This window comes from Empidonax traillii, unplaced genomic scaffold, assembly GCF_003031625.1.
Source record: "Empidonax traillii isolate 1590-97213 ecotype Southwest subspecies unplaced genomic scaffold, ASM303162v1 scaffold27:size3997909, whole genome shotgun sequence".
In the NCBI taxonomy this organism is placed as follows: Eukaryota; Metazoa; Chordata; class Aves; order Passeriformes; family Tyrannidae; genus Empidonax; species Empidonax traillii.
In genome coordinates, this window is record NW_020955220.1 from 3,863,623 (window position 1) to 3,877,277 (window position 13,655).

Consider the following 13,655-nt stretch of genomic DNA (forward strand, 5'->3'; position numbering starts at 1 on the left):
AATTTTGGTTATAAACAGAATACCTGCTTTCCCTATCAGATTTCTTCCTCTTGCTTGAAAGGGGTCATGAATAGAACAAGTAAGAAAATGAGCTCTTTTCACAGATGAACACATGAAGCTGTAGAAATTACTTTTCCAACAAACTTTGTCTCCTTTGAGGCAAATACTGCCTGCTCTGTGAGTAATGTAGACTTTCATACCACGGTGCCACTGAGTGGATTCCTCTGCTCAGCCGGAGAGCGCAGACTCGGTGCAGTGCCATTCCCCTACAGTGTCCATTAATGATGGAAACAGGGCTGGTAGATCCATGGCTATGCAGCTCTATTGACTGCATTCCTAACCAACTCAGAAAAGGCAAGACTTTTGGAAATAGGGACTGCAGAATTCAAGTCAGTGTCTAATCAATGGTGTAAATATTTTATTTCTCCTGTCTTCATGTATTTTTATTCTGTGTTTACACTTGCCTGTGTCCCTGAATGTTAATCACCGATTTGTGACTATAAAAAAAGGACAAGGACCATTATGTTCACTTATCCTAGCCTACTGAGTAACACAGACTTCCCTAAGCATTCCCTGGTCAAAACAGAATTTATCATGTGGAGAAAATAACGTTTCTTGTTTATAAAATCTGTGTTAACAAGGAACCCACCACAGCTCTTGTTGTTTCCGTGCTTTCTGACCGTAACAGTGTGTTGGATATCATCACACCACTGTCTGTTCTCTGGGGTCTGTCACGATGAGGGCAGTGACGCACACCTGAACACAGTACTGCTGTAACCCACTGGCACGTGGCTCATTGCCTTGGTGCTGAGGATCCTTCCACAATGAATACAGAAATTGAGTACATAAAAACAGAACTTGCACAATCAAGTAGGGAGAGCAGGGAGTCACCTGAGCTAACTGGCATGAAATTCAGGCAGCATCTCCATTGTATCAGACCATCTGCCCCTATGGTCTCTCTTTTCAAGACTAATATTAAAGTGAATATGAAAAGGGACACCCTACATACATACAAAAATGCTGTAAATTCTTCTTCAAGATCTGCAAACCTGCAGGGACCGTCTGTTGGTCTGAATTATGTGGTGAAAAGGCAGGAATTACAGTTTAATCTGTTATGTCAGTGTGATTAGAATAAGAGGGGCAGGGAAGTTTGCAGTCATCTGGATTAAAAAATCTAAAAGCAGTAAAGCAGTGTGCCTACATCTAACATGAGAGACAGGCACTAACCTCTGTAAGTCAAAGATCATAGCATAGGGGTTGTGGAGTAATACAAAACATTCAATCTGTCACGGTATTATAGTAGGATCTGTGTACAGTATAGTGGGATCTAACCTGGTCCTACTTTGACCAGAGAGGTGGACCAGATTAGTTCCATTTCCTTGTCAACCTCCATTATTTTGCAAATTTATGATTCTGTGAAGAGGTGAAGCTGTATTTTGGAGTCAGGTTTAAATTGGAGTGCAAAATGGAGTTTGACTGTGGGAAGAGATGTGTCACATGCAAAGCATGGCCATGGGAAAGACTGAAAGGAAACTCCCAGCTGCAGCTTACCCTGTGGCCATCACGTTGGGTTCTGTCAGCCCTGGTTTTGCACTGCACTCTGGTGATTTATGAGGTTAGCTTGTTTCCTCAGTGACTGTCTCCACAACAGGATTTTGAAACCTGGATCTTCCTTGCCAAATCCATTTGATCCATTGAAAACTGAGATTAAATAGTGCTGGAAGCACACAGTTCATAACTCTTCATTCTTTTAGTCAGTTCATATTCCTTCATCTCAAGTTTCTACCATCTTCTGTGGTTTATGTGTATGCTTTGGCCCAAAGAGACAGTACATCTCCAATGCTGAAAACATTTTATATATCCTAAATTTTGCTAATCCAAGCAGTTTCATTGAAACTATCTGCATATTTTTACTAAGTACATGTTATACATGCCATAAAGATTGAGAGATGAAAATTTACAGCTGTGGCCAGACTTCAGCAGAAAAGAAGCCAATGTATTCTCTTTGTGATTTACTATTTGAACTATCTTTAGAGAGGTGTGAATTGATGTGAATTAATAAGGAATGTTTTAGGAGTCACAGGCAAATAACAGTGTTTGCTCTGTTATATTCTATATCACAAATACATCTTGGGTCTCTGAGACCATCCCACACCTCACTGCTGTGGGTGGAACAACTGTTGTGCATTTTGACTTTGACTTACTAAAATTTTGTGTCCTGTGCTCTCTCCAAGTCAACACAAAGAAACTAAACTTGAGTGGGATCGAGTCTGTTTACTTCACAGGGATTTAGGCTGTGATTTTAATGATTGTGTTTCTAGAATGCACAAGTTTGAATGATAGCTATGCTGTGGCTTTCCAGCTCCACTTCTAGTACATATTGGCCAATAAATGTGTAATGGATTTTGCACACCTGTCTTTCCCAACATGGAAATACTAATAAATAGAAGAAGATAAGTCTGAAAACATCTTGAAGTTAAAGTCTTCTATCAACAGCATTTGGACTTTTTCATTTGTATCTTTGAATCATAGTCTTGCATTTATTTAATTATGTAGATATCCTATCCCAAATGAATTCCATGATATTCACTACTGTTTAGATTTATTGCTTCTGTAGAAAATATTTTTATTTTTTAAAAATTATTCTAAGGATGAATACATGGGACTGTTACTGCCGATTTTTTTAATATCAATTAGGACCATTTGGTAATTTGAGAGAAAGCCACTACCTTCCTCAAGCCCAAAAAGTAAAATGTAGAAAAGTTACATCACAGAGAGAGAACCGTATATGGTATTGCTTCTTATGAGTTTTTATATACATTATATACACATACATATATACATTATATATAAAACCATGTATAATATATACATATATAAAGGCATCTATATATGTAAGGATGTTAAAATTAAATTATGGAGAAAAATACACTGCTTGTTCTGTGTACTATATAGCAGGAGTATTCATGCCTTCAAAAATAATGTAAAATATGATGGAAAATGTCATGCCCTCTTGGTCATGTTTTTTGGCTCATTTATTTAACATTTATGGGAACAGGCTTGTCAACTCTAAACCCATCTGGCTCTAGCAGAGGAAAAGAAAGAAAAAGCAGGAAGTCCATTTTTGGCAACAATCCTGGCAGGCTGAGCCCTGGGGAGTCAGCTGCTCTTGCCAAAGCATCTGGAAAAGGTAAAGTTAGCATCTTCTTTCACCAGTCATGTGGAATGACTCTGTAATCCAACACATGTACCAGACCAAGTTGTTAAAGATCAAATACTTTGCAGTGTGTAAGATGTTGAACTTTGGAATGGTTTTCTGTTAGTGCAGCAGCTATTAGAGTAACACTGTTATAACTGAAGTGTTGAGTGTGGAATGTTAAAAGAGGATTACTTGGTCAGAAATATGATGACCCTAGCACATAAACAATTCAAAACTAACATACATTTTAAGTGATGTATCTTAAAGTTTATACTTTAAAAAGTATAAATTAATATTTTCAAAGTACAAATGTAAGGCAGGCCTGTTGGGCTGGATCCAGAAAAGAATTTTTATTGCCTGAAGCAGGACTTAGTTGCCTAAAATTCAGCCAAGTCCAAATGTGTAATTGTGCAAATCAGACTCTGCAGGTGATTCAGTTTGTAAACCGGGAAATTGTGCTCCTGCCTATGAACAGATGTCAAGAAATACAAAGAAAGTAGAGAAAAGGTTCTGGAGACCCAGATCCCCTGCCTTTCAAGTGATTGCCATAAACAGAAAGTTAGAATTGTACCCTTTCTTGAACTCATTTTCTGGCTCAGGGAGTGTTGCATTTCTTGCAGCCCAAGGGCACGGCTGCAGCAGACAGGTTAGGTTTCCTTTTAGAAGCCAGTATCCCAAAAATGAAGAAGTCTGGTGTCTAACTCTAAAGTATTTTGCTGCCTTTGTCCCCTGAGTCTTACAGTCTCTGCAGATTGCCTGTTGGGAGACTTAACAGATGGCTTTCAGTCTTGCCTCCCTTCCTCAGGTATAAATGGGAAGAAGGGAATTTTATTCCTTTATTATATTCAGGCAGACACCAACAAGAAAGTTATTTATTTATTTAGCACGTCTAATCATGGTATAACTAAAGTACTTAAACATTATGTTTCCTCTCATTGATTGCTCTTCCTCTATAAGAAGGAATGTGACATTTACCTTGAGTAGTGTAATTTTCCAGAATCACCTTTTTCTGCCATAATTAAAGCACATACCCAACTAGAAAACATCGACTTTTTGGAGTCTCTGGCCCTGCAGCTGTAACTCGAGGGTACTGTTTATCTTCCAGGTCCTCTGGATGTGATGCGGCAAACCTGGGAAGATCCTTGCTCTCCTTACAACTCCCCAGCCTCTCTCAGCGCCATCATCAGGACGCCCAAGTGCTACCACATCTCCTCCCTGAACGAGAACGCTGCCAAGCGGCTGTGCAGGCGCTACTCCCAGAAGCTGATCCAGCACACCACCTGCCAGCTCCTGAGGACCTACCCTGCTGCCACTCGCATCGACTCCTCAAATCCCCATCCGCTCATCTTCTGGCTCCATGGGGTACAGCTCGTGGCTCTGAACTACCAAACAGATGGTATGGGTGCATGAACACATTTTAATACATTCAAATGCAATGTAAGTCCTTAAGCAGTGAATTTGTATTTGGTGCTTGCTTTTCCTGCTCTCATGAGAGGATCTACTTGTCTGTGCACCCCAGCACAAGCAGGTTCATACCACAACAGTCTGGTACTGTAGAGGAGTGATCTCAGAGTTCAGGAATTTTATGCCAATGAAGCAGATCCTGCTATAACACAGAAGTGCCTGGACAGCAAGACCTTCCATTTTTATTTTATTGCTGAAGGCTTTTTTTTTTCCTCCCCAGTTCAAGAAACTGTTACTCCTTTCTGATAACTTCAAATATAAAAGGGTACTTAACTATTTTTAATTTGAAAGAGCTGCCAGGGATGCTGGTTTAATGTTGATCAAAACATTTTTGGACTGTTTGCTATCCTGTCATGTGTTTCTTCAGCTTTTCCATGGGGGATCCATTAGGTCATCTACAAAGCTACACCATCAGTGCTTTTTCAGTCTGCAGTTCAGGGTGTACACCTAGAAACTTCTCAGAGAAATGGTGTAGGCAAACCCTACAGTTCAATAAAGACAATGGAAGGGGATAGAAAAGAAGAAACTGCTATTACAGTTTTGTATAATTATTAGATAAATTGGATACATAAATTACAGCTATCTCTGAAAATCAAAAATTGAATTATACTACAAAAGTAAAATATAAAACGTCTTCACTGTTACAGTTTTTCCATTGTACCATTGCTCTCTGTCAGTTTTGGCTGCTTTACTTTCACAGATCTTCCTCTGCAACTTAATGCAGCAATGTTTGAGGCTAATGGTGGCTGTGGATATGTTTTGAAACCTCCAGTTCTGTGGGATAAAAATTGTTCAATGTACCAGCAGTTTTGTCCATTGGAAAGAGATTTTGATAATAAGGAGCCAGCTATATATTCTTTAACAGTAAGTACATTAAAAGGGAATTTCATACAACCAAAGAGATAGAAGTAGACAACATATAACTACAGTCTTTAACCAGCATTACAGTCATGCTTCTAAAGGGAAAGATTGAACCTTTAATTGTTGCTTGTACTTCTGAAGGTCAGCATAACTAACAGAAATTGGAGGGGGAAGGAGGGAGAAAAGATTTGTCTTTATTTTATTTTATTGGCTGGTTTGTATCCATAGTTACTTTCATTGTTTCCTTCACAATATTCATCAAAACCCAGTCCTGAAAGGATTTTCCTTGGGACTACACGATTGTGTAAAATAACACATGTGCCTTGATGTTTGACACATTTGCGAACACTTGAGAAGCTACACAAAAAAGCCACTATGAAAAGCTGTACTGAATGTTTAAAAAAAAAAATTTTACGAGTTATATAATAAGATATATAATTTGTGGATTTGCGGCCAAAAAAAAAGTATTCTCAGAAGCTAATCCCTTCCAGGAAATGTGTCAGAAAAGTGAAATTCATAAGAATCAGAATTCTCCCAGATGTGGTAATTACACACCTGATTCTTGTGTTGCGTATGCCAAAGCAATCCAGACGTCAGTGTCATCACCCCAGAGTAATGGAGAAGAAAATGTGGTCCTTTTTGACTACATTACTGGTACATTCTTTCTGGATTAGCTTTCAGATGCCATGAATGGCTGCACTCATGATGAATAGTGTGTTTTTTTTCAGAGGAAAGATGCCATGGCAGTGGTGTTGGGCGTGGGGTTAAGGCAGCTCTGCTTCTGAAATTACTGCCCTGGCAATTACAAAAGTAGGGGAGTGTCGTAATTAAATCAGCACGTTAACAAGAACACTTAGGAGTGTGCTAAACAACATTTAGCAGAATCATGACAGCAAAAGAATCACTCCACTAATTGGTTTCTCTGTGTACTCCTCGGCTTCAGATCGTGTCTGGACAGAACGTGTGTCCCAGCAACAGCACGGGCAGTCCGTGCATTGAAATTGATGTGCTGGGGATGCCTCTGGACAGCTGCCACTTCCGGACAAAGCCCATTCATCGCAATACTCTCAACCCCATGTGGAATGAACAGTTCCTTTTCCGGGTTCACTTCGAGGATTTGGTCTTTCTCCGCTTCGCCGTTGTTGAAAATAACAGCTCAGCTGTGACAGCTCAGAGAATCATTCCCCTCAAAGCGCTAAAGAGAGGTACGGTACAGTTTGTAGTGACACCCTGTGCCAAAATGGTCCAGCAGATTCCTGGAATGAATCTGTCCAGAGGGATATTTTTAATCAGCTAGTTGCATTTTTCTAGAGGAGGAAGGGAGCAAATATGAGACTGCATTCCATGTCCTGGCAGTGCTGATGTAATAGAACTCCTTGGAAGCCGGCAGCTGCCCCAGTGAGTTGTAAAACGTCCGATCCTGTGGTGTTGTGGAGATGGGCATCTTACACCTGCTCTGCCCCTGAGCTGTGCTTTTGAGGTTATGTTTACCTGGAGACTGGCTGCTCCCTTAAGAAACATGGAGTGGTTTCACTCCTGCCTTGTCCTTTGCCAAAGAAACTGCTGTAACAGGTGAACACTGGGCAGAGGGGGATTGCACTTCTCACAGCTCTGGCTGGAGGAGAGTTGAAGGAACGGTGAAAGACAGGGAGAGAGATGAGAAAACATCACTAATTCTGTGACACCTGGGAGAGGGAGTTTCCATGTTGTCAGTAGCTCTTTCACATGTGCTTTGTGTCACTGTAATGTCACACAAATGTCTATGTTGGCGTATGAGATCTAACCAGACATGCGTTTTCCCAGTGATAATTTGACCTTGTCTCATTCATATTCTAATATTTAGATATTTTATGTATGAATATATTGCATATTATGGCAAAACATGAGCCACACAGCAGTTCATAGCACCTGGGTTATGCTGTTGTACAGTGTTAATGCAGTGCTATTACAGTGCCTTAAATCCTGTTTGGCAAATTGCAGCTATAAATACAACAAATTTGAGTTTTCCATTTATGAGACTTGTGTCCTAGAATGTGGTGAAATATTTACAGATTTTTCTTCTTTAGGCTACAGACATGTCCAGCTCCACAACCTGCACAATGAAACATTAGAGATTTCCAGTTTGTTCATAAACAGTCGGAGAATGGAAGAAAGTCCCTCTGGAAACACTGTGCCTGCATCTATGGTAATTTAATTTTTTGTGTGTGTATGTGAATTACCTGTATTCTTGTCGTAGTAACAGCCAGACTGTTCAAAGATGTTGGCCCTTACACCTGCACATTGTTCAGAAGTACCTTGATGCCTACTTCTTTTTGGCTTTGATGGAAATAAGATTATCCACCTGGCTAAAACTGTGGGGAGGTAAATCTTTTCATAGTCTGGCTTCTCTGGTGTATTTAGGTATAGCCCAAGAACCCCTGGGCTGGAGGAGTGTGGTTAAGCTGTAAAGTCCAGTGCTGCTTCATGCATTCCTTTATGCATGAATTGTAAGCAAAGCATTTGGGACCAAAAAAGAAAAGAAATATGCAAATTATCAACAACTTTGGAATAATGAGAGTAAAATTGAATTTTATTACAAGAAAATGAAGACTCTTTTTCCATAAATACACATATTTATATATGTGTGCACATATTTTATATGTACAAATATGTATACATACACACATCTAAAAATATGTATGTATGTATTTATGCATGCATAGATGGATGTGATTTTCTTTTTGTTAATAGCCCTTAGTATTATGTTGTCTGGGTTACTCGTGTTTTGGCAACTTTAAATTTCTATGTTATCATTATGCTGACTACTCAAGTGTTAGATAAAACCTGCTGAGCTCCTGTGTGCAGATGTGTTGCTGATATTATCCTCCTGTGAATACATGCAAACATCTATCTTGGTGAATTACTAGGGCAGAAAGGAAGAACATAAATGGTTTGGAGGTTAAAAGAAAGCTATAGATTTTCACCCTGTATGCTGAATCTAAATAGTCTGAGCTCAGCTACAATGTGTAATGAGTGATGGAAGTCTGCCCTTCACTGGAAAACTTCCTTTTTCTTCTTTCTCTTCAGCTTCAAGGTAGGGTGGACTCTTTTGGAGGGTTTGTTGGTGTTTTTTTAAATGCCTCGATCTGTAGTGTAAGAGCCATGTACTACCTTGATAGCTTTGCTCTCTCAAGGTTTCTTACAACTTGTATGTACAGTTTCTTTTAAGCAGCCTTTTACATGCCTGTGTAAAAACATTCAGTAATCTTTGAATGTTGTCTGAACAGTTGTTTAGCCAGGGTGAAAGGAAAGCTGCCGTGACTTACAAAGTGACGGTTCATGGAGTTCCAGGCCCGGAACCTTTCACTGTTTTCAACGTAAGTGCAGGGACCACGGCTGCACAGCTGCTGCACCAGGTAAGCTTCCTGCTGAACTGCAGATCCAACTGCAGGAATCTGCATTAATATCATTTTGGACATTGTCTCCCTGCATTCCTCTCATGCGGGGTTGTTGGAGTCCATCACAGCAAGGAGGTGCTGTTAGAAATGTATTGCTGTGGAATTGCAAACACAGAATATAACCAGTGAAATGGTTTATCATTTTAGAATATATTCCCTAACAGTATTTTAATATTTGGGCATATGCAGATGTGAAAAACAATCTTTCTGGCCAACGGAGGCGGTGGGCTGTCCTTACAACAAGGGCAAACATTTCTGCACAATTCTTTGAACTTGAGCACCACAGGAATACAGAGTAAAAGTTAGAGGGCCAAGTTCATGAGTAGAAAAACCAGTTAACTCAACAGGGATTGTTATTCTAGCAGTGGGAAAAGACTGTACTGTCCTGGGATTATGAATAAATTGTCTGGCCAGCCAAACAGGACAGAAATAAGCTTAAATAGTACTGCCTTGTCTGGGATAGTTGAACTGCTTGGCTAGGCTAAAGAGAACAGGACATTACCCTGGAGTAAAATATCTGAATAATAAATAGCACATCAGAAAGCCTTCCTGCACTGTCAGAACACTTATTGATTCTTAAAGCTTCCATATTCATCCTCATTTATAACTACTAATTATGCAGTGTTTATATTTAGCATTCTAATTGTTGTGTGTTTATTATGGTCTGTCTTAGCTCTTGGCTACCATAAAAGGCACCGAGTCATGCGCTGCAGACTATTTTCTGATGGAAGAGAAGAGTTTTATATCTAAAGAAAAGAGTGAATGCAGAAAACCACCATTCCAGAGAGTGATTGGTCCTGAAGAAGGGCTAGTGCAGCTTTTGAACAGTTGGTTCCCAGAAGAAGGATATGTTGGAAGGATTATCTTTAAAACCCGAGAGGAAGTAAGTCTGGTTTAGATAAATTGTTATTTACAAAGATAGCTAAAAATAGCTCTTAGGACCAGGAAACAAAAGGGTGCAGTATTTGTTTCACTACTTGGTGAGTAATGTCAATGCTGTGTACATTGTTTAAAAACAAACGTAACTCTTGAGTGAGCAAGGACAACTAGACTTCGTGCACCTGTGTGGCACTAACTGGACCTCTCTCAGCTTTACTATCGCTGTGTGATGTTTAGTCCTTATCACTCAGTCACCAGTTCAGTGCCACTACCTCAAGTTTTTAGTGAGAGTTCTAATTTAATGCAAATCTACATTATGCCATGATAGGAAATTAATATAAAGAAAGATAATAGTTAATACCAAAGGATCATAGATAACAGAACTCCATACAACCATTATCAGTCGTTTTGGATATCAGCAGCTTCTTATCTGTCTAGAAAAATTAGAAAAAAATTTAATATTAGAGAATAAGTCTAAAAGGATAGAATAAGTCTAAGAGGATCACAAAGGATAATTAAATTATTAATTATAACAAAAATAATTAAATAGGTGATTTCTTTTAATTTAAAGGAGGAAAATGGACTGGTTACTTCAGTTTAAAGTGTGAGCAAGGCATCTACATCTTGAAAATATGCTAGTGCCCAGGCTTGTGAGAGACAGAAAACACAGGAGAAAGACACCTAGTGATCTCATTTTTGGTCACTTTGTTTGATCAGTTCAGCCTACAAAAATGCTTGCTTAGTACACAGATTTTACATACACAAATTATAGAGATCCTCTGAGATACTTTAAAGTGAAAAAAAATATTTTTGATTATTCTGATAAAACTTTTGATAAAGCTTCAATTTGACAAATTACCATTAAATTACACAAGCCCACATTTTGTTTTCCTTTATTTCTAACATTTGGCAAAAAAATTTACGAAAAGTTAAAAGGGAGAAATTTGCTTGTTGAAATAGTAACCTATCAAATTCTATTGACCGCAACACTGACCTTATCAGTGCACACCACTGATAATGTTGTCCTGTGATGCAAGTACCCCAAAGCATTATCTGTATTTTTGAGCCCTTCTGCAAATAGCAGCACCTCAGAGCTTGGAACTAGAAATGAAACTGCAAATCTGATTCGAAAAACAAGGAGTGGGTCCACTGGAGGGTGTGAAACACTGCCCATGTTTACAGTTTATGAATTCAAGCTTATGCTCCAAGGTGTTGGACAGAAATGCATTCTCTGAAAGAAGGTGCAGGGAGGAATTCTGTCTTAAAATCTGCAGTAGTCACAGAGCCTGAAAAGGGACAAACAAGCATCCTTCCTCTTGCTCTACACCACAGGAAAATGTTTGCTCAGACTTCTTGCTCTCCTAATACTTTTGGCTTTAGTGCAGGGACAGGAGAGAGAAGAACCCTTTCCACCATCTCCCATCTTACTGCCACTGGTAGATGACAAAACATAATTTTGTGTACATAAGGAAAGAAAGAATTTAGTGACTATGCATATGTCTCCATTCCTCTACTAGGAAAGGTATTTCAGACACTGACTGTAGAAACACGGGTATTTATTAGCAGTAGTAGCTTGTCAAAACTCTCCTGTAATGCATTTAACGAAATGGAGCTGGGGCTACAGCAGAGTCTCCAATTTCCACGTGATCAAAACCTTTTGTGACCACCAGCTATTACCTCTCTGAAGTAAATGAATTTGGCTCTCATTTATTTTCTCTGTAGAATTTAAACGAGAGGAATGTCTTTCAAGAAGCAAAGGAAGAAGCAGCCATCAGCTCCGAGGATGACAGTTTCTTTGTTCAGGTACACGATGTCTCCCCAGAGCAACCACGCACCGTCATCAAGGCACCCCGCTTCAGCACGGCTCAGGACGTCATACAGCAGGTGAGCTGCACCTTTCTGTGTTACCCTGGGGGGCTGGAGGCTGGCTTCACACAATAGAAAGGGGGGGTTTGGTCTCAGCACTAGCTGAGGAATAGGTTTGGTAACCTGAATCTGAGGGAATGCCTTCTTTTTTTTGTCTTATTTTTTCTCTGCTTTTAAACAGACTCTTTGCAAAGCGAAATACTCCTACAGCATTTTGAGCAATCCAAATCCCAGTGATTATGTGCTCCTGGAAGAGGTGACAAAAGAGCCAACAAACAAAAAGTCCTCAACATCTAAACCATCTCAGAGGATTCTCTCTGATCAAGAGTGTGTGTTTCAGGCCCAAAGCAAGTGGAAGGGAGCAGGAAAATTTATCCTGAAGCTCAAAGAACAGGTTCAGGTAAAAGATGGGATACTTTGTAGCAGGTGTTGTCGGTGGTGTGTGCTCAGCAGAATGGGAACCTGCTTTCAATGGGAGGGAGACACAACTGGCATGAGGGCAGGTGGGGAAGACAGACTACAGCAAAAAGCAGATTCCTCTTTTCTCTGAGCCTCCCTTACTTTTTTCCTTTGCAAAACCTGCAGTTACATCCAGCAACGTGACTCCCTCACAGCCTGCAAATCCAGGACAACCTTTATCTGCTACCAGCTTTCTGTTTTTCAAAATCTTCTGGCTCTGCATGCCACACTTTCCATCATAATAAAGGACCATTCAAATGGGCAGAGCTTAAAAGCTACTGGAATAAAGTCCCCTTTATTCCTGCCCAGTGAAAAAGTTGTTCTGTTGCTTTATCTCAGGCTTCGGAAAATGGTAGGAATGAAGTACATGCCTACTGGGAGAAGGAGCTGTGTTCTGCCTTCCTGCAGACACCACCAATCCACAGCAGCTGTTGCTTTAAAGTAACTGTATTATAAGCAGAGATCTTTTTATACAAGTTTATACCAAATTTGCTAAACATATCTTTGACAAGGCGTAATTTTAACATAATTTATTCAGAACAAAGAGTAGGATGTGCTTGCCTGTGAAAGCACAACCGTACTGAATTTCAAAAGGAAGGCTTGCTTAGCAATATGTTAGGTGTTTTCATATTAATCCTGTATTTCACAGCTAACAAGCAGCTGTTAAACCACTTCTATCTTTTTTTTTTCCTCAGGCAGCACGAGATGACAAAAGAAAAGGCATCTCCTTTACCAGTGAGCTGAAGAAGTTAACAAAGTCCAGTAAGCAGTATCGGGGGTTCATGTCGCCCCCACTGCAGGTGTTGTCGGACAGTCCCCAGAGCAAGGACGAAAGGGCCGCCTGCGGCTTGACCTTCAGCGACATTGTGGAGTAGTCACCCCACTGCCTACAGTCTGTTCAGGTACGACACACCCATCCTAGTGCTGAGCAATCGTTTATGTGATTTACAGAGGATTTTTTTTTTTTCCCCAAAAAAACCCCAGGGTTAAACCAGGGTGAGGTACAAGGGACAGGAAGATCCATAAAAGCCTTACCCATCGATGTGCACAGGCACAGTGATAGCAGTAAGGTCTCCAGTGAATCAGACTGGAGTTCCACCCACAACACTAAACTAAAATGTTGCATCCTGGTTGATTTTATAGTATGCGTTTTAATGAGTAATGATGCTTAATTAATTAATTTTGTTACTCTTTTGCTCTGGGCCAAAGTAAATGGAAGTGACCAGTAAAGCTTTTACTAGTTTTTGTTACATGCAGGTAACAAAATCATCAGGACTGGCCATCTCCTTTTTAGCTACAACAAGTTTATGGTGTTAATTTCTCTCTGTGGGAGTTTTGCCAGAAATGTTTAAACATTTATACTATCCTTTCTGTATCTCTTCGGTTTCTTCCATTTTGCTTGACTTCAAACAAATGAAACACACAACATAAGACTGTCTCATTTATAAGGAGATAGTAAGTGCAACTTGTCCAGCAACATACACTAACCA

The 13,655-nt window shown here is 39.8% G+C and overlaps 1 protein-coding gene across 5 annotated transcripts in view; it reads left to right on the top strand.

Moving 5' to 3' along the window:
• The window catches only part of PLCE1 (phospholipase C epsilon 1), a 144,621-nt gene that overhangs the window by 129,725 nt on the left and 1,241 nt on the right, over positions 1 to 13,655 (top strand). For all 5 annotated transcript variants that reach the window (XM_027909440.1, XM_027909455.1, XM_027909461.1 and 2 more), the window contains 10 exons: positions 3,059 to 3,190; positions 4,305 to 4,595; positions 5,364 to 5,527; positions 6,468 to 6,729; positions 7,591 to 7,709; positions 8,791 to 8,919; positions 9,635 to 9,844; positions 11,563 to 11,724; positions 11,888 to 12,106; positions 12,861 to 13,067. In XM_027909440.1, coding sequence (XP_027765241.1) covers positions 3,059 to 3,190; positions 4,305 to 4,595; positions 5,364 to 5,527; positions 6,468 to 6,729; positions 7,591 to 7,709; positions 8,791 to 8,919; positions 9,635 to 9,844; positions 11,563 to 11,724; positions 11,888 to 12,106; positions 12,861 to 13,040 — 1,868 coding nt within the window. In that variant the 3' untranslated portion in view covers positions 13,041 to 13,067. The remainder of the gene's footprint in view (positions 1 to 3,058; positions 3,191 to 4,304; positions 4,596 to 5,363; positions 5,528 to 6,467; positions 6,730 to 7,590; positions 7,710 to 8,790; positions 8,920 to 9,634; positions 9,845 to 11,562; positions 11,725 to 11,887; positions 12,107 to 12,860; positions 13,068 to 13,655) is intronic.